This window comes from Podarcis tiliguerta (genome assembly GCF_965153285.1).
Source record: "Podarcis tiliguerta genome assembly, chromosome: 12".
NCBI lineage: Eukaryota > Metazoa > Chordata > Lepidosauria > Squamata > Lacertidae > Podarcis > Podarcis tiliguerta.
In genome coordinates this window covers 31424569-31444124 of record NC_139545.1, presented here as the reverse complement: position 1 = coordinate 31444124, position 19556 = coordinate 31424569, and the positions used below count along the sequence as shown (strand labels likewise).

The window sequence follows — 19556 nt, the reverse complement described above, 5'->3', positions numbered from 1 at the left end:
GACTCGGTGTGGTGTCAGAGTGAACTAATAAAACTATGGCCAAGATTCAGATGGGGTGTGGTAGCTACTGTATTTATTTCTTCACTGGAAGGCCCCTATGTGATGATACCTGATGCCTCTGCTGTTTATAAAGTGCAAGGGCAAAACCTTATTGGAGTATAATACAGAAAACAAGGCAAGACCTTGTGTGCTGAATGATGATAAGCACATTCATGACATTTACCAGATACACCTGGCTTAGGTCTATGTAAAGAATTAGTATAAATGGGAGGCACTGCAAATGACAGGCATGTACATGAATTCTAATCCACTAGTCCATGAGCAAGCTTCTACTGTGGGGGTGGAAGTGGCTAACCTCTGGTCCTCTAGAGTGTTTCCCAACCTTGGGCCTCCAGCTGTTTTCGAACTACAATTCCCATCATCCCTGACCACTGGTCTTGCTAGCTGAGGATTATGGGAGTTGTAGTCCAAAAACAGCTGGAGGCCCAAGGTTGGGAAATGCTGCTCTAGATGATGTTGGACTACAGTGTCTCATCAACCTGGACTACAGGTCAGCACTATAGCTCAGTAGCTAGGGGACCACAAGTTAACTACCACTGCTGTGTATCAAACCACTTTCTGAGTGAGGAACCATGGCATAAATGAAACATGCTGCGGACATTCCTAAAGGAGGTGATTGAATGATCCATGTTTTAGTGTTCAATATGTAGAAAATTACACAAATGCATAACTGCAGCATTTCCATGTAAAAAGAGTGGACACACACCCTCTTGTTCATATAATCAGTTTAATCATTACCCATTTAGCTTGTACAGTACTTTTGCGTAGTGGTAAGGTCCAAAAAAAAATACACTTATGTACATCTTTCAGTGCTTTTTCTGTTAAAATTCCCCTATAAATTGATTCTACTCTTTACTGCACCCATTTGTACAAGAGCCCTGAGAAATAAAAATGTGTGGACTTAGCTTTAACAAAAATCCCAAAATTACCAGCCCTGATCTGGCCATAAGCCATTTTTGTTACTCATCTGAGCTTAACTGGAGTAACTTGGTGGCTCTTGTTGTGATGAGGATACATATGGAGGGCCACCAGTTCTGTGTGTTGAGCTGCCCACCACTACAACGGGATCTTGGCTACTGTAGACATCTAAAGGGAAAGAAAGCAAATGCCACGTCTTTTGATGATCCTTGGCTGCTAAATGTAGATGTTCCCATTCAAAGGCACTTTTTTCCACTTGTTGCTTTGACAGATTTTACCAGTTTCAGGTATCCTCCATTGTTCCGCTCTTCATTTCCAAATAACAAAAGGTCATACTCTACTAAAGTTAAACATTAAAATCCTTGGTATCTTGTTAAAAGTTCCTGAAACGCTGCCATGGGCAGTACTAGAGCTAAAACACAAACAAGGAAGTATTAAGATGCTTTTTGGCGAGTGAAGCTATCAATTACGAAGATAATACGTTCTATAAAATCCATTGAATGCATTGTAAAAAGCAGCAGGCGTGGTACAAAACTAGTACTTGCATTAACACAGCATTTGGAACTCTCTAGTATTCTTATACAAACTCCAGGAATAGTTCGCTTTGTTTTCTCCTCAAAGCTCGAGTTCTCTCTGTAAAAGAACACAAAAACAACATTCATACCTGAAATACGTCAACGGAACCTTTTCACTTCTGTAATAAGAGTATTCTGCTCTTAACTAATGCAGCTCTAAATATTAACTCCCTCCTGCTCAAACTTCCAACAAGCAGCCTTGAACTTTTTAAAGAAAAGGCAGGCAAGAGATATTTATAAATAGATTTTAGAGGCACTAAGACTTGTTTAAGGTACTATAATTACAAAGTCACAGAAGAATCAGCACGATTTCTTGTGCATATAAGATTTGCACCTGACTGTTGTAAGGAAAACACTCTTTGGCAGAGGTCTTGCTATTAACATGACGTACCTGCTCAGTCACGAACGCAGGTTTCCCGGCATTCCTGTTCTGTCTCAAACCTATTTTGGTTACCGTCGCATCCTCCATACCAAAAGCGAGCACAAGAATTTACATCTTTGGCATAATACCACATCATTGTATAATCTCGGCAGTCTCCGGTTTTCATTGGTTCAAAACATCTGTCATCTGGAAACAAAATACGGTAGGTTGGGTTTGTTTTTGTTTGCTTGTTGTTGTTTTTACATCTACGGAGACCTCCAATTCTACAGAAGCACAAAATCTTGGGCCTTGTCTTCCCCTGCTATGGTGCTATGAATAGGTGCACCTGAGGTATTTGGTAATGGGAGGGTGTATCTGTAAACAACAGCCACTCCCCTCTTTTCTACAACCAAGGCAAACCTAGTTTACTCTGTGTTTGCCGGTTCTGCCAGTTTTGCTGCAGAGCTGGGCTGTACACAGCACTAACTGACAGCTATTGTCCCTCTTCCCCAACCTTAGAAGACGTAATGTCGTGGTACCATAGTTTTCTTTTTACGTTCTGTGTTGAAGCCCTTCAAGTTTGTCCATGTTCCATTCAAATACAGAGGCTTATTTCGTTCTATCATTTACTGACTAGGCACTCTTGCACACACATAACCTGGGACAACATGTCAATGGCATTTACTCCCAGGCTGGGATTGGACATACAAAATTCTGTCTAGTTAATGTGCCCCTCTTGTGACTCTTATGTCCCACAAACCCACTGATGACATGCTAAAGACTGTAACCTGTGTTTTATTCTGTCTTTACCTGCTTCAGGCCATGAAGTGATCTATCAAAAGAGGAAGAAAGCTTTCCCCTTAACTGGTGACCTTGTTCTGTTGCCATGTGATAGCCTTCAATTTCACTGCCTCTATAACTTCAACTTTGTGGGGAGGTGGCCCATACAGTCGTACCTTGGAAATCAAACGGAATCCGTTCTGGAAGTCTGTTTGACTTCCAAAACACTCAGAAACCAAAGCACGGCTTCTGATTGGCTGCAGGAAACTCTGGAAGCCAATCGGAAGCCACGGAAGCCCCTTCGGACGTTCAGGTTCCAAAAATAGTTCACAAACCGGAACACTCACTTCTGGGTTTGCAGCGTTCGGGAGCCAAAACGTCTGAGAACTAAGCTGTTTGAAAACCAAGGCATGACTGTATAAGCAAACTCAAGACACATAAAGGCCCATAAAGTCTGTACATAGCTCAGTTGGTAGATCATGAAACTCTTAATCTCAGCCCTATACTGGGTGAAAGATTCTTGCATTGCATTCCTGCATTGCAGGGGGTAGTACCAGATGAGGCTCATGGTACCTTTCGACTTCTGTGATTCTATCCCTTAACCCATCCAACCCTAATCCTGCAGAAAGCCACCTAATTCAGATTTTAATTTGATCCTGACTTGTTTTTAGGAGGTGATTTAATTATTGTTTGATTTTATATCACTGTTATATATTTGATCTCGGCCGGGAAGGGCAGGATAAAAGTTTATTATTATTATTATAAAATAATAAAAGTTTATTATTATTATTATCCCTTCACACCTTTCGTATGAGGCCGCAGAACAGCTGACAGAGGTTGCACATCTCTAGTTACATTAGATACGTGAGTTATATCTGGCTTGGGAGTTCTGAATTCGAAAAACTCTTGTGTCTCATGAACAGAAGGGGCAGCTGGTCGCCTGTGACTATCAGGAAGTTGCTTAGGAGGAGCTGAAGTAACATAGCGGTCCCATTCAGAATATGACACTCCTTTCTCACTAGGAACCCCTGGCGATAGCTATAAAAAAAGGAAATAAAGAATTAAATGTCAGTGGCAAATAGGAATAGAGGGAAATTCTATTCAGTTCACATCTCAGATCTATCAAACTCACACTTTCTGAAACAATATGAAAATTTAAAACACAGCCATCATTCATCTGTTTTTTCAGTGCAGTTGTCTAACGAACCAAAGTTTATGAAAATGAATGTGGATGGCAAAAATGAATGTATTAGTGAAAATAACATGTAAAGATGCATTGTATTAGGAGAAATTGCTTGCAGAAATGTGTACAGTCATCTATTGCATGCAGAAATGTGTTTGTTAGGGAAAATTTGCTCTTGTATGCTGAAGAATTTTCAGGAGGATTTTTTAAATACAAATTCCTGCAGAAATTTGGCGAACTGAAGATTGGAAAAATGACAAAACTTTCCAGCCTTCATGGTAAAACTAGGTGAACTTAAATACCAAGGCCAAGAATTGAAACCTGGGGACTCCTACGTGCAAAAAAAGAGACATGCTTTACTACTCAGCTATAGCCCTTCCTATATAAGCACAAATCTTTAGAAATACTTACAAAATCAGTATCTTCCGGCTTACGCGGAGGGACGTAAGGCTCATGTGTCTCAACAACAGAAAACTGACCAGTGTGCTGGGTTCTTGTCTCAAGTCCCGGAGAAAGCGCTGAGCTGAGCACTTTGTTGATGTAGGAACTGAAATCATTCTCACAAATTTGTTTGAAGATCTTATTCTCAAGAGCTGAAAGGGTTTGAAAAAGTCAATGCTGTTAGATGGAAATACACATCGACCAGGAATGAGACCGAGCTGATGGGGACAGGCCCATTTGTTTCAACCAGTGGCCCTCCAGAGGTTGTTGGACTCCCAGCAGCCCCAGCTGGCATGGGCGGTGGTCAGGGATCATGGGAATTATATGAATCAATTTATTATATTGGTCACAGACCAGTTCCAGCTCACATACAAAATCAGAACACAATAGGGATACATTTAAATTGGCAGTTTGGTATAACAGGGACAGTACAGATATAGCAGCAGTTAAAATATATAAATTAGATCTTACTCACTAAAATATAACCTGAAGTTGTAATTTAAAACCTTAATCATAATGATATGACAGCTTGTTCCCTAAGTTTTATAGCAATCGCACAGAATTTGGCCCATGGGAATTATAGTCCCAACACTATCTTGGATGGCCACAGACTCCTCACCCCTGCTTTAAGTTGAGGTCTGCTCCACTGTATGATGTGTACATGTTGTGGGAGGGTTAAGATTGTTTTTTTTTTATGCAAAGAGAGTGAAGGTTATGGGCATTAAACTGTCTTGTGGGAAGGACTGCAGGAGTAAGGAGGAGGCAGGAGAAGGCCATCTCCAGGTGGACTCTTCACCTCCATCCCTGCTGGGCCATTCTACTACCATCCTTTGGGAAGACTACTGAGGACATTTTCCATGTCGACATTGTCCATTGTTGGGTTCTTTCTACAGTGGAACCTTGGTTCTCGAATGGCTTAGTTGACAAACAAATCGGCTTCTGAAAGCCAGAAACCCGGAAGTAAGTGTTCTGGTTTCCAAACGCTTTTTGGAAGCCGAACTTCCAACGTGGTTTCCGATTAAGCGCAGGAAGCTCTTGCAGCCAATTGGAAGCTGTGCATTGGTTTTCGGACAGTACCGGGAGTCGAACGGACTCCCAGAATGGATTAAGTTCGACAACCAAGGTTCCACTGTAATGTGATTTAATGCTACTTGTAAGCCACCTTGGAAGGAAGAACACCCTAGCAGGCAGGATGAGAATCTAATCTTTATAATAGCTAAGCTTACTGAGAAGTGGAGCTCAGCTGACGAGAAAACCTGGGATGTGGGGGGAGAGCAGACAGACAGCAGGCATAGCCAAACTCGGCCCTCCAGATTTTGGGGACTACAACTCCCATCATCCCTAGCTAACAGGACCAGTGGTCAGGGGTGATGGGAATTATAGCCCCAAAACATCTGGAGGGCCGGGTTTGCCTATGCTTGGACTAGAGCTTTGTACACCCCATACTTTCAAAACACATGCCATCCCCCAAAGAATCAAGGGAACGGAAGTTTCTCTCTCCCAGAACTACAATTCCCTTCACCCTTCACATATTACAGGCAGAGGGGCCTTCTCGATAGTGGCGCCCTCCCTGTGGAACCCCCTCCCTTCAGATGTCAGGGAAATAAACAATTATATGGCTTTTAGAAGACATCTGAAGGCAGCCCTGTTTAGGGAAGTTTTAAGGACTGATGCCTTATCCTTATCATCTTGATTAAAACGATTTTCCATGCAAACATTAAAACAAGGAAGTCAGCAAATGCAACAGTTAGCCTCATACCAGGAGGAAATACTTTCATAGCTATATAGGTATTCTGAATATATACACACACTAAAAACAAGCATTGCTGCTGTTCCTTATTATACTTTATCATCATGCAAAAGCTCCCGCTGCTATCTATAGCAACTAAAATTTATAATACCAATACAGTATGCATAACTAATATTCCAGCAAATAACATTCCAGAGAGGTTGCTGCCTCTTACCTTGCAGGGTCATGAAATCATCTATCTGGTAGACGTGCTCTGGGTCCGGGTCTGAAGCGATGAGGTCCAGATCTTTCCGGAAACTTTCAAAATTGGGATCGCTCTTCTGAACCACCCCAATGACAAAGATTTCAATGTTGAGAGCGTGGGCGTTCTTCACAACCACCTCCAGCGAATTCTGATCGCGGCGATCTGCTTGCCCGTCCGTTATCACAATAGCCACCTTTCTCACCCCTGGCCGGGCAGCCTGGAACACATCAATGGCGTTGCTGAGAGCTGTGGCAGTGAACGTGCCTTCTCCCAGATACTGCATGGCATCAACAGCACTTTTCAAGCTGTCCTTGTTGGGGAACTGCTGCAAAGTGGACACCAGCTCGACTTTGTGGCTGAAGTTGATGATGCCGACGCGAGCCGTAGCTTGGTTGACGGTGACGGCGTCAATCACCGTTTTCACAAACCGTTTGATCCGGTCAAAGTTCTCGGGCCCGACGCTTTCCGAACTGTCAATCACAAAGACGAGCTCCAGAGGGTTTTCTTTGCACTTAACACCGCAGCCTGTTAAAAAGGGGGTGAGATGGGGTTAGAATTAAGTCAGCTATCTGCTATGTAGGGACACAGGTGGCGCTGTGAGTTAAACCACAGGGCCTAGGACTTGCCGCAGAAGGTTGGCAGTTCGAATCCCCGTGACGGGGTGAGCTCCCGTTGCTCGGTCCCTGCTCCTGCCCACCTAGCAGTTTGAAAGCACATTAGGGTGCAAGTAGATAAATAGGTACCGCTCCAGGGGGAAGATAAACGGCATTTCCGTGCACTGCTCTGGTTCTCCAGAAGTGGCTTAGTCATGCTGGCCACATGACCCAGAAGCTGTACGCCGGCTCCCTCGGCCAATAAAGTGAGATGAGCACCGCAACCCCAGAGTTGGTCATGAATGGACCTAATGGTCAGGGGTCCCTTTACCTTATCTGCTATGTAGATTTTAAATAATTTCCCAAGAGTTGCAGACTGGGGTCCAAAAAATAAATAAATGCTCTGATGTGCACACAAGGTGCTTCCTCTGTCCGTGTGCATGAGAAAGACTTCCCTTCATTCCCTTCTGACAGCAACTTCAGATACATCTTGGAAGAAGTGTGTACATGCTGTTGAAAATTTGGAAAGACAGTGGACAACCCCACCTGTTTTCTGTGGATGTGAGTCTTTGGTTCCCAGCACTGGTGAACACTGCACATTCATGCTATTTAGAATAACTGTTCCACTAAGGGTGGCTTCATACATGTGATTTTGATTCTTCTTTTCATTAGTATAGTGCTCCTCACCTCACACAGAAGTAGAGATGCACCAAGACAGTAAAGGTAAAAAACAGGTAAAGGACCTCTGGATGGTTAAGGACCTTCCTGCAGCCAATCAGAAGCTGTGCTTTGGTTTTCGAATGCTTTGGAAGTAGAACGGACTGCTGGAACAGATTCCGTTTGACTCTGTTTAACATTGCAGAGACATGGGCCAGCACTTGTGAAACAGCACTCTCAGCTATTTTCCTTCCACTCATGGTTCTTTCAACCCCACCCAATAAATGTACACACTTCTAAGGTCAATTCTGAATTCTTTCAGGGAAAGCAACTAATACGATAAAATGGTTTCATTCCTTCAGGTAGATCTTACCACATATCTCCATTATGAGTTTGATTACGTCTTCTTTCTGAAAGAGAGGAGCCAGTTCAGTTGTGATTTCAGATTTGGAAATCAGTTATGCATCATTGCCTAATTGTTGTTGTTTTTTCTAATGGAAAATTGAATGCTTGCTTTGCATAAAGCAAGTGACTGGATGTTTTGAAACATTAAAAAATATTATTGTTACAGTGACATTCAGATGGTTCTCTGAACATGTCTAAAAGAAGGGAAAGAATCATGTCTACTTGCATGGGAGTGGAAATTGCCAAAGTTCGCTCAATTCTCTCATGTCCAGAATGGAAATTAGTCAGCAAATGTAATCTGTGTTTTCTGCTGTTTTCACAACATTTTGCAAACAATATTTAATTGAGAATGTGTATTGTTGTTCTCCTCCCTGCCGCCATTTGTATTTTGTGTTCTTTGCTTTGAAATGAATGGCCTTTCCATTGAAATTAATAGTATGGCATAATGCTACAATATTTAATTGATTGCATAAAATTCTGTCTGCCATGGCAAGACAAACAACATGGTTTCCCCCAAAAGCTGAACTGTAGCAGATTAGAAACAGCACTGTGTACATGGCTCAGAACAGGTTGGAACACATTTTCTAACAAAATACGTAGTTCAATTATACTTAATCTGTGACAGAAATGTCGTTTTTATTTGACGCAACACAAAATATACAAAAAGCCCTGCTGAATCTGGCTGGTGGCCCATCTGGTCCAGCATATTGTTCTCATATCGGCCAACCAGAAGCTTATAATAAGTCCACAAGCAGGACCTGGAAAAGACTGATTCATTCCTAGCTGTAATCCAACACCATCTGGTGAGCCACTGATTCCCCATCTCTGATCATAAAGAGTGCCAAGCTACAGCTTTTACCAACAGTCACATTTTTATGATAAAACACATCAGGATATACTTACAGTAAGACCAGGTTCGCCTTTGAGTCCTGAAAATCCCTGAAAGGTTGTATAATGATGTAAATTATTAAGTGCACTATCTTCTGTCGTGAAAGAATAAATAAAGTAGTTGTGTTTTTTTTAAGTGTTACCCTTGGTCCTGCAGGTCCAGGTTCTCCAATCTCTCCTTTGTTACCTCTCTTTCCCTGGTCTCCTTTCTCTCCAGAATCCCCCTAATAATAAGATACAACATGGCTACTGCTTTGCATAGGTAAATAACCGGGGTGGGGGGGATATGTTCATATTGTTTGTTTGTTTGTTTGTTTCCTTCTTTATTAAGTTTTTATGTTGAAAACTTTTAATAAAAACTGATTTTTTTAAAAAAATAGCTAGATAGGCAACTCTCTTACCTTAGACCCGGGTAGTCCAACCCCCACAGAGCCTTTTTGTCCTGGCAAGCCTTGAACACCCCGATCTCCCTAAAAACAACATAGAGATTTGCTTAGAAATAGCCTTTGTAAAAAGACCATAACATTTAGCAGCTGCAGGCAAAGTACTGTTCCCTCAGTTATTTAGGTCGTTTTCTGTTTGAATGCAGAACTGTCTGCAAGGATTGTAGTTGGCTATACCCATATGGACATTTATTAAACATACAGGAAACAAGCATGCAGGAAATCCACTGACAGATGTTTAGCCAGCCGTCTTATCCCTTTGAGCAGAGCAGCTTTCCTGTCACTTCCATATGGAACAGTTATGTTAAATGTGGCCCAAAAGCATCCCCAGGGCTCAGCTGCTCAGCTTAAGCGGCCACCAATATTGCTCAGCCACAGGGTTTACTTACATGACCCAGAGACCTAATACACAGATGCTCCTCTTGTGAGACAGCTTCACATGATGGGAAACAGTTTTCCACTCTATGGCTCTAAGCCAGTGGTTCCCAAACCTGAGCGGCCACTGGAGGTGTCAATGACTATCAGGCTTTGAAAAGCTGGCATCGCTGTATCAAGTTTATCAATTTTGTTGACTCAAGCTACATTTGATTTTGAATAAACGTGCAACTAATTGTAACTGCTTTTAATGCTGCTGTGTAATAACGTTTCTTAGTGCATCGTGATTCAACCACTATTGTGAATAATGCTCTTTATCGGGCAAGAGGCACTGGGGATGAGTTTATGGAGCCAAGCGAACAGTGGCCCCCAAAAATATTTAGAACCACTACTCTTAGCCATCCAAACCATAAGACCTGGAGCTTTACATACGCAAGAAGTGTCACATTCCTGACATCTCTGTGGCCATATAAGGAATGATGACATTTTTGTAGGTGACAACACACTTGCTTTCTAAATTTTGAATTGCCTCAGAGGAGTCTCTCCTGGATTCTCCATTCATTCAACATTTGGGACTCTCCTCCAGGCCACACCCCCTCCCCAGACCACGCCCCTCACAAGCCGTGTTCTGCGCCCTCACTGAGGTTCACATAAATGGGAAAGTGTTTTTAAAATGCGGTGCTCTAAGTCAGATTCTTGTGGGAAGGATCCAGCTCAACATTTGTTTTGTTTTTGTTTTATTTTGACAAAGTAATAATCATAAATAAATAAGAATAAAAATATGCACCCCACCAGTGAGACCATTCCATTGTAACTACCCAACCTTCCAAAATTTCAACACCTCTTGCTATGGTTGACCCCTTTCCGTTTTACAAATTCTACAAACACCTTCCATATCGAAATCATTTCTCCTACATATTCCCCATCTTACCTTAATGGCACATGTCAATTTATCATTAATAGCTACACCTCTTTATACCATTCCTCCATTTTATATTCTGCTTGCCCCTTCCACTTCCCTAGCTATCATAATTCATGCAGCTGTCAATAAAACTGAGCAAGTCCTTCATAGCCTGCGAACCTTCCACCCCATCGTAAATTGATAATAATGGCACCTCTGCACTTTCAGTCAACTTTAACCCAGTGATTTCTGTTATCTCCCAGCTCAACATTTTTCCAGATATTTATAGCTTTGGTATAAGTAATTGCCTAGTCTGGATGACAGCAGGTGTGTGTCTCTCTCTCTGTGTGTGTGAAGTCATCAGGTTCTAAAGGCCAAAACTAAAATTCTAGTTTAAAAGATATGTCACTGCTAGAATACCCTGACACAACATGACGGCCTTTTAATTTGTTAGAGCAAACAGTATTTACTCAGTTATTTCACTTCCATGGAAGGGGAAAGTCCAGGGTATCGTACACCCACAGTTCATCAGTTCTTCCAGAATAAATTTCTGTCCTTGATCAGGGTAGAGTTTTAAAGGCCTGATCTTTTCACTCCAACAGGGCTGGCACTCAGTTAAGAAACTACTGTCTGTCAACCAAGTGGACATTTAAAATTTAGGTTTTGGGGGTTTCTTTCCCATCTTAAGCAGCAACATAAATAGTTCCATGAAACAACTGTGTAATGAAGACAGGGCAGGGGGAGTCATTTGCAAAAAAACTTATGTCAGCACCTACATTCTTACCTTAATTCCTTGTATACTATCTCCAGGAGGACCCTGTGGCCCTGGCAGACCTTTTTGTCCAATAACACCCTAATTTTAAAAAAGAAAAAAAGGAAATAAAATTGTCTCAGATTAAGGGGGGGGGGAGTAGTTTAAGACAACTCCAGGAAGAAGTCAGAATTGTATAGTGCCATGTAAAGTTTTGTGCCCGTCTCTGCCTTTTCCAAATGCTGGAAACTGTGAAAAGAATTACATATATGAGCCTTTGTAACTGTTTGGGGGCACTTAAGTGCATTCCTATACATGTCTACTCAGAAACAGGGATGGACAAATTGATCGATTTCAGTTTCTTGCAGCTTCTCCTTCTTTCCCATCTTAATTTCAGTTCTTTGGCAATTGGCTTTTTCCTTTTTTTAAAAAAGAAATCCTTGTGAAAACCCATCGGCATCTTAGTGCAATTTCTCCTAATCAATGAAATTTCTCATGCAGTTTTGACTAATGTATACACTTTTGCAAAGCAATTCCCACTAACGTAATTCATTTGTAAGTCATTTTCCTGAATAGATGTCTCTTTATGCATGCCATCCAGTAATGTGTCTTCTTGCACGCATTGGTTGGTTGGAAAACTGCATTGAAAAATTCAGAGAAGTACAAATTTCAAAGGACAGCTATGTTTCGGTTCACGTATTGGTTCAAAAAGTGTGGATTAAATGGGTTTCTCATTAAAATGCAAACAAATTCAATTCTTCACCCCTACTGCATCTCGGAAATAAGGCCTATTGAGGTCACTCCAGGTAATTCAAAGGCTGGAGTAAGAGGCCGGCCGAATAAGGGCAGCCATGAAAGTGTTTAGGGAGTAAGGAAGCTGATAGCACAATCCCACCTATTTCCCCTTCTCTCTGCCCTTGGTCACGTTCAACAGCCAGCTGAATTAAATGACAAAGCTGTCTTGACTATACCATTTCAGGCTTGGGATACACATTTGAAAAACAAAGCAACTCCCCGCACACAGAAAGAAGACAGGCTGAACCCTTCCCCCTGACATGCTGATTCTCTGTGTGCAAGCACTTATCCTTTGCTCCATAAGGTAAGCAAATGTACATCCACAGCAGTCACCTGAAGTCTCGGGCTAAAAAGAGCCTGATGGCTGGAGTGAATCACTCAGTCCCTGTTGTTAAGAGCCTAGGACCAGTAGCATTCTTCTGCAATATGCCAGCAAGTTTGGAAAACTCAGCAGTGGCCAGAAGATTGGAGAAGGTCAGTCTACATCCCAATCCCAAAGAAGGGCAGTGCTAAAGAATGCTCCAACTACCACACAATTGCACTCATTTCACACGCTAGCAAGGTTATGCTTAAAATTCTTCAAGGAAGGCTCAAGCAGTATGTGGACCGAGAACTCCCAGAAGTGCAAGCTGGATTTAGAAGAGGCAGGGGAACCAGAGACCAAATTGCAAACATTCGCTGGATTATGGAGAAAGCTAGAGAGTTCCAGAAAGACATCTACTTCTGCTTCATTGACTATGCAAAAGCCTTTGACTGTGTCGATCACAGCAAACTATGGCAAGTTCTTAAAGAAATGGGAGTGCCTGATCACCTCATCTGTCTCCTGAGAAATCTCTATGTGGGACAAGAAGCTACAGTTAGAACTGGATATGGAACAACTGATTGGTTCAAAATTGGGAAAGGAGTACGACAAGGCTGTATTTTGTCTCCCTGCTTATTTAACTTATATGCAGAATTCATCATGCGAAAGGCTGGGCTGGATGAATCCCTAGCCGGAATTAAGATTGCTGGAAGAAATATCAACAACCTCAGATATGCAGATGACACAACCTTGATGGCAGAAAGTGAGGAGGAATTAAAAAACCTTTTATTGAGGGTGAAAGAGGAGAGCACAAAATATGGTCTGAAGCTCAACATCAAAAAAACGAAGATCATGGCCACTAGTCCCATCACCTCCTGGCAAATAGAAGGGGAGGAAATGGAGGCAGTGAGAGATTTTACTTTCTTGGGCTCCATGATCACTGCAGATGGTGACAGCAGCCACGAAATTAAGAGACGCCTGCTTCTTGGGAGGAAAGCAATGGCAAACCTAGATAGCATTTTAAAAAGTAGAGACATCACCTTGCCAACAAAGGTCCGTATAGTAAAAGCTATGGTTTTCCCAGTAGTGATGTGTGGAAGTGAGAGCTGGACCATAAAGAAGGCTGATCGCCGAAGAATTGACGCTTTTGAATTATGGTGCTGGAGGAGACTCTTGAGAGTCCCATGGACTGCAAGAAGATCAAACGCATCCATTCTTAAGGAAATCAGCCCTGAGTGCTCACTGGAAGGACAGATCGTGAAGCTGAGGCTCCAATACTTTGGCCACCTCATGAGAAGAGAAGACTCACTGGAAAAGACCCTGATGTTGGGAAAGATGGAGGGCACAAGGAGAAGGGGACGACAGAGGACGAGATGGTTAGACAGTGTTCTCAAAGCTACAAACATGAATCTGACCAAACTGCGGGTGGCAGTGGAAGACAGAAGTGCCTGGCGTGCTCTGGTCCATGGGGTCACGAAGAGTCGGACACGACTGAACGACTAAACAACAACAACCCCCCAAACAAAGGCAACACTGCATTCCTTTGCTGGGTGCACTGCATCTAACAATTTGGCCACAAAACGCAACATTATAGAAAGAAGTGCTTCTTTTGCAAGGCATTCACAAACTCGTTAAGATTAAAATAGGCAAAAAAGAAACAGCAGCTGCTAAGATATTGAATGTAAGTTAGCTCCAAAGCATTCCAAGAAAGGTGGCTATCATGTTTAACTTAAATATATAAGGGGCAGGAACTTATAGATCAGGGGAAGAGAACCTGTGGTACCTACAGATGTTGTTGGACTCCAACTCCCATCAGCCCCAGGTAGCACAGACAATGGTCAGGGAAGATGGGAATTGTAGTCAAACAATATCTGGAGGGCCACACTGCATATTCCCAATCCCTCTGCTAGACTGTGCAGAGATACTTGCTAACCTTGGGCCCAGGTATTCCTATTCCTCTCTGACCAGGAGGCCCTGGGGATCCTCTTGCTCCTGGTTCTCCCTAAAGTAAAGAAAGACAAAAAGGAAGAGGTTCAACACAGGTATTACATCCACAGGTTTTTATGAACGAGCCTGTTTTCAAAACAAATCATAGCAGAGGATGTTCCAACTTAAAAGCCGACAAGCTTCCCATAGATATCAATAGCTAAAGGCTACATTACATGTGCTATTAATTTATTTACATGCATTCTCAGGGCAGCCCATAGAATAGAAAATGCACAATACAGTAGAATGTAAAGCACCATTAAAGCAATTCCCAATTAAGGCTTTTTTCTTTATTTATTTTAAAAGAATATTTAAACTCACACCCAAACCAAAGAGCAGAGAATCAAAGCCACAGAGCCAGGGGAGCTACAACAAAATTCAAAAAGGTCTTGGAAAACAAAAGACATTTAAAATGTGGTGGCAAAAAGGCATTAAAGTTAGGTACATGTGGCCCTGCTTGGGAAGAGCATTCTGCAGTTGAGACACACAGCCACTGAGATGCCCCTTTCACAAACAGCCGCATGCTGCACCTCATTTGGCTTGGGCACCCAGAGAAAGCATTGGGATAAAGATATCAGGGTTGGAGTAGGTTATCTTTGCCCAAGTCCAAGGATCGGCGGCCTGGAGCAACTCAAAGGCAGACTTTTTTTTACTGGTGCCACCGGTGTTGCAAAACGCAATGTCTGTATAGAGACTGGGCTGGCTTTTGAATATTGCACTTGATCTCTCAACCTGTTTTTAATTGCTATGGGGTTTTTTGTTAATGAGATTGTTTTACAGTCTGTTTAATTATGGTGCCCCCCCCCCATTTCTTTTAATGCTTGTGTAACCTTGGAGACCAGAGTTCACCGGGTCACCTTGAACCAGTCATCAACACTTAACCTAACCTACCTCTCAAGCAGGGCCAGATTTAGGTTTGATGAGGCCCTAAGCTCCTGAAGGTAATAGGGCCCTTTATATGTCCAGCTGTCCTTTGTCAACAACAAATTGTCACTGTTCTTTGTGCTGAATATATGCTATATGGTAATTTATGGACCTACACAACACAAAACACAATTCTGTATGTAGGTTTTATTTTGTTTGGTTTTGTTCTTATATTTTGGAAATGTACATCCAGGTTTTTTTCCTTTAATTTTTTTGGGGGCCCCCAAGAGAGTGGGGCCCTAAGCTATAGCTTGTTTATCTTATACGTAAATCTGTCACTGTTCACAGGGTTGTTGGGAGGATAACGTAGAGAGCGAGAGAGCCATGGATGCTAAATTGAGCTCCCTGGAGCAAAGGTGGGAAATGAATGCAATAAATAAGAAAAATATAGGTGAAGAGGAGGACTTTTTTCTGGTGGACTCCATTGCCATTATAAGAGAACAAGAGAGGCATTCACGGTGAGTTCCAGCACCTCTTTTTCTAGAAAAACAGCACAGGGGAAGATGTTTGTATAAATAAATAAGAGATGGTCTCCATGTTCTTCTCTCTCCCCTCCTGCCAGAGAGGGAGGCAATTCGGAGCAGGTAAATATTGAGGAGTGTGGAGGGAGGTCTTCACGAAGTTCTCTCTGATTCTCTGAATGATGGGGAAAGCTGCCAGAACTGTTTTGGAGCAACCTTCTTCTCCCACAGAGTTTCTAACCAGCACAGCACTTAAAGGTTTAACAATTCAAACACATCATGGAGAAATGTCTAACAAAGTTGCCAGAGATTTAAATAATAGGACAGCTGTTGACAGATGGCTGAGAGGCAACTTGATCTTGGTGAAATCCCTAAAGGACAAAGGTCTGTTTGACAATTTGCGTACAACTGTGGCTTGTTTAGGGGGAGGAGACGTCTGTGATATTAGAGAGGGGGCAGCCCAACCTTCAAAAACTAGTTAATGGAGAAGCTTTCAGGGCTGGAATGCTGGGACTTCAACGCTTAAATCCGAGAAGCCTGTTTGACTGGTTTGTGGAACAGACTGTGAAAAGATCATGAAGATTAGAGCTGCAGCAGTCCTTAAAAAAACTCAACCATCTTACTTGGGAATAAGTCCTATTAAACTCAGAGGAATTTACCGTGGATCACACACGTGTAGGCTTGCATGGTTGATCCTGAATGCTAAAGATGGGGCCAAACTACATGTTATAGATCTGTAACTGGAAAACATCTGAAAGCAGCTGTGGCATGTTCCCATTTGGACTAGGGAGGGGGAGCTGAAGTGTGGGGACATGAAGTGTCAAATCCTTTTTTTTTTTTTCATGGTGGCATTGCTCCAACCCCATCCCCCGAGCAGTTATTATTTGCACATCGAGAGGCACATTGATTCCATGTGCTACCAGCAGGTGGTGCCAAAGGACGGGTCAATTTCTGTATGGGCCTTTTGGTATCTGTGGATGAGTTGAATTTGTATCTCCCCCCCCCCCCAGCTTTTCTGATTTATTCACCGAAAACATTGTGATTTAACTGCATTGCAGGCTACTTGGGAAACCCAGCCAGATGGGTGGGGTATAAATAATAAAATTGTTGTTGTTGTTGTTTAATTATTATTATTATTACTATGCCCCTCTGAACTCACTTAATTTCAGGTAAACCTGAATAGGACCAGGCTGCTTTAACTTTAATTCACAGGACTACTGCAAGCAAATGTTTCTCCTCTTAACCATTTCAAAGACAGGCTGTTCAAAACATTTACTGTAAATACTTAGATACAGTTTACACATGTTGCTAAACCAGCACTCCCTTCTGGATCAGGCCAAAGACCTATCTAGTCCAGCATTATGTTCTCATGCTGGCCAAGCAGATGGGAAACCTGTAAGCAGGACCTGAGCGCCGGCTGGGGCTTCTGGGAGTTTGGAGCTAAACCATGGTTTAGAGCGGAGATGGGGACTCTATGGTCCTCCAAATGTTGTTTGGCTCCAACACCCAGAAGCCAACATGACCAAGGGTCAGGGATGACGGGATTTGTAGTTTGACAACATCTGCATGGTCAAAGGTGGGGATTCCATGACCTTCCAGCGTTGGAAGGGGCTCTAAGGGTAATCTAGTCCAATCCCCTGTAATGCAAGAATCCTGTCCACAGCCGGCCCTGGGTGGGCTCAAACCACCAACCTTTAGGTTAAGAGCCAGGAGCACTGACCCGTTGCGCCCCAGGAGGACTATTGCTTAACTGCAGCTCCCATCATTCCTGACCATTGACCATGATGGATGAGGATAATGGGAGCTGGAGACCTATATCATCTGAAGAACTACAGACTTAGAGCTACATGAATGGGCCTATTCTCCTCCCAAGCTCACACACCCCTCTTTTCTCCCCTGTGTGTCCAAGGGCAGGGTGGACGAGGAATCAGAAGCTTTTCTTTCAGTTTTTTAATTAACAATGCCTTCTGGAGTCATCTGAACCAGTGGCTGTGGTTTAGCACTATGGTTAGTTTCAACAAGAAAGTTTCATAGCCCATGATTTGAAGTTGACTTGTTTTGCAGCTAATCATAGTTATTATGTGATACGTAGTCTAAATTGGTGTGAAAGCAAACATTAAACAGTTTGCATATATATTATATAGACAGGGGTGTATGTGTTATTTTTCTGCTCCTCTCGATTAACTCTGTGACCTCTGGTGCATTTATTTTTAAATTGTTCCACTACTGTGAAACACAAGGGTAAGGTTCTCCAAGCGACTGCACATGAATCATATATTTATGGAATGACATGGGTTGGAAACAACTCTATATAAGGGAAGTATTATGTACATCTTTTGAAATGGATCCAAAGATATACAAAGAGTTACCATGCTGGGCTTTTCGCTTTGTTTTTGTTTTTTTGAAGCGCAGGAATTTTTCTGCATACTTATTTTTTCTTAATTAAAAAGGGCGAGGGAGGAAGAAAAGGCAGTCAGCTGAAATTGAGCTAACGGGCAGTTACCGTGTGTGAGATCAATTAAGACGCCTGGGGCGAGGAACAGACACTCAGCTCTTTACTGGAGTTGAGCCTATGTTTGATAGGCCAGGATCTTAACATGATACGCTTCCTGCAGCTGGCTCTACCTTGCCCCCAGAGACCACTGTTGGTGGGTTCCCCTCCCCCCCAAAAAGCTTTGGCTCTGGTTCTTCAGTAAAAATGCTAGGGTAGGCTATTCCCACTGTTGTGGTATCAAAGCTGTGGCTTTACAATTTGCATGCCTTTTATATATATACTCAGTTGTTGTGATTACAGCCTGCTCCTTTGCCCTTCATGTCTATCCTATACACAAGAAAGTCATGCCTATAGTGTTCCCGCATCCCACAGGCGGTTTTGAGTGAATCGGGCCTCTGTTTCACCAAATTCCTCCTTTCTGCTGCCTGCATATGTGAGCCATCTCTCAAGCCCAAAGAACAGAGCTCCAATTGAGATTGAGGGAACATTCTTACGGAGTGATACTTAGTGGAATTCCAACTTGTATGTAAATGTGTTTATAGGGGGCTCTTCGGTTAAACAAAGCTGTTCGTTTTTTTATTAAAAAATAGAGGAAATTAGAGCAGTACAGAAGAAGGATCGGAGTGGGAAACCAAGTCCTACTGGTCGCTCTGTGTGTGTGTGTGTTTTCGATACCTCAATAATACAGAAAATAAATAACAATGAAAGTGGCTACCAAACCTCTGTGAGAAGGAAAACAATAACCGGAACAGTTTCTATACTACATTTCCAAATATTATCTCAGTAACCAGTAATGAAGCTGGATCTGGGATGATTCGGGACAGATAAAAGAATGTGCTTCCTCATGGAACTCCTTCCCACAGGAGACAGTAATGGCCACCAACTTGCGAGGACTTTAAAAGAACATTAGGCAGAGTCATGGAGGAGGACAAGGGCACTAATGGCTTCTAACCGCAATAGCTGTGTTCCACCTCCACTGGCAGAGGCAATATGGCTGTCAGGGACTGGATAGAGTAGGAATGGTGGAGACCGTCTCCGCAGCCAGGGCCTTCCAGAGAAGAGGAAGACAGTATAGATTTACAACAGGGGTTTGTGGGAGGTCACAGCTCAGAGGCAGATGAGGGGAAAAGTTGGGAAGTAATGGGAGAGGGGGAAGCAGAGCGGGAGCAGCTGGTGACACGTTATCACTAGAAAGCATCCCAGACCACCACCACCCCCATTCTCCCAGAACCAGGCAAGCATTGAAAGTAGGAGAGCAAAGGGCTCGGAG

The 19556-nt window shown here is 42.7% G+C and overlaps 1 protein-coding gene across 3 annotated transcripts in view; it reads right to left on the bottom strand.

Annotated features, from left to right (window-relative positions):
• Positions 1 to 770: 770 nt before the first annotated feature.
• COL28A1 (collagen type XXVIII alpha 1 chain) overlaps positions 771 to 19556 on the bottom strand; it is a 67980-nt gene continuing 49194 nt past the window's right edge. For all 3 annotated transcript variants that reach the window (XM_083405340.1, XM_083405341.1, XM_083405342.1), the window contains exons 26-36: positions 14355 to 14423; positions 11359 to 11427; positions 9257 to 9325; positions 8999 to 9079; positions 8871 to 8906; positions 7936 to 7972; positions 6283 to 6837; positions 4289 to 4470; positions 3498 to 3732; positions 1945 to 2121; positions 771 to 1611 (exon numbers count right to left, since the gene is read on the bottom strand). In XM_083405340.1, the coding sequence (XP_083261466.1) occupies positions 1949 to 2121; positions 3498 to 3732; positions 4289 to 4470; positions 6283 to 6837; positions 7936 to 7972; positions 8871 to 8906; positions 8999 to 9079; positions 9257 to 9325; positions 11359 to 11427; positions 14355 to 14423 (1506 nt within the window). In that variant the 3' untranslated portion in view covers positions 771 to 1611; positions 1945 to 1948. The remainder of the gene's footprint in view (positions 1612 to 1944; positions 2122 to 3497; positions 3733 to 4288; positions 4471 to 6282; positions 6838 to 7935; positions 7973 to 8870; positions 8907 to 8998; positions 9080 to 9256; positions 9326 to 11358; positions 11428 to 14354; positions 14424 to 19556) is intronic.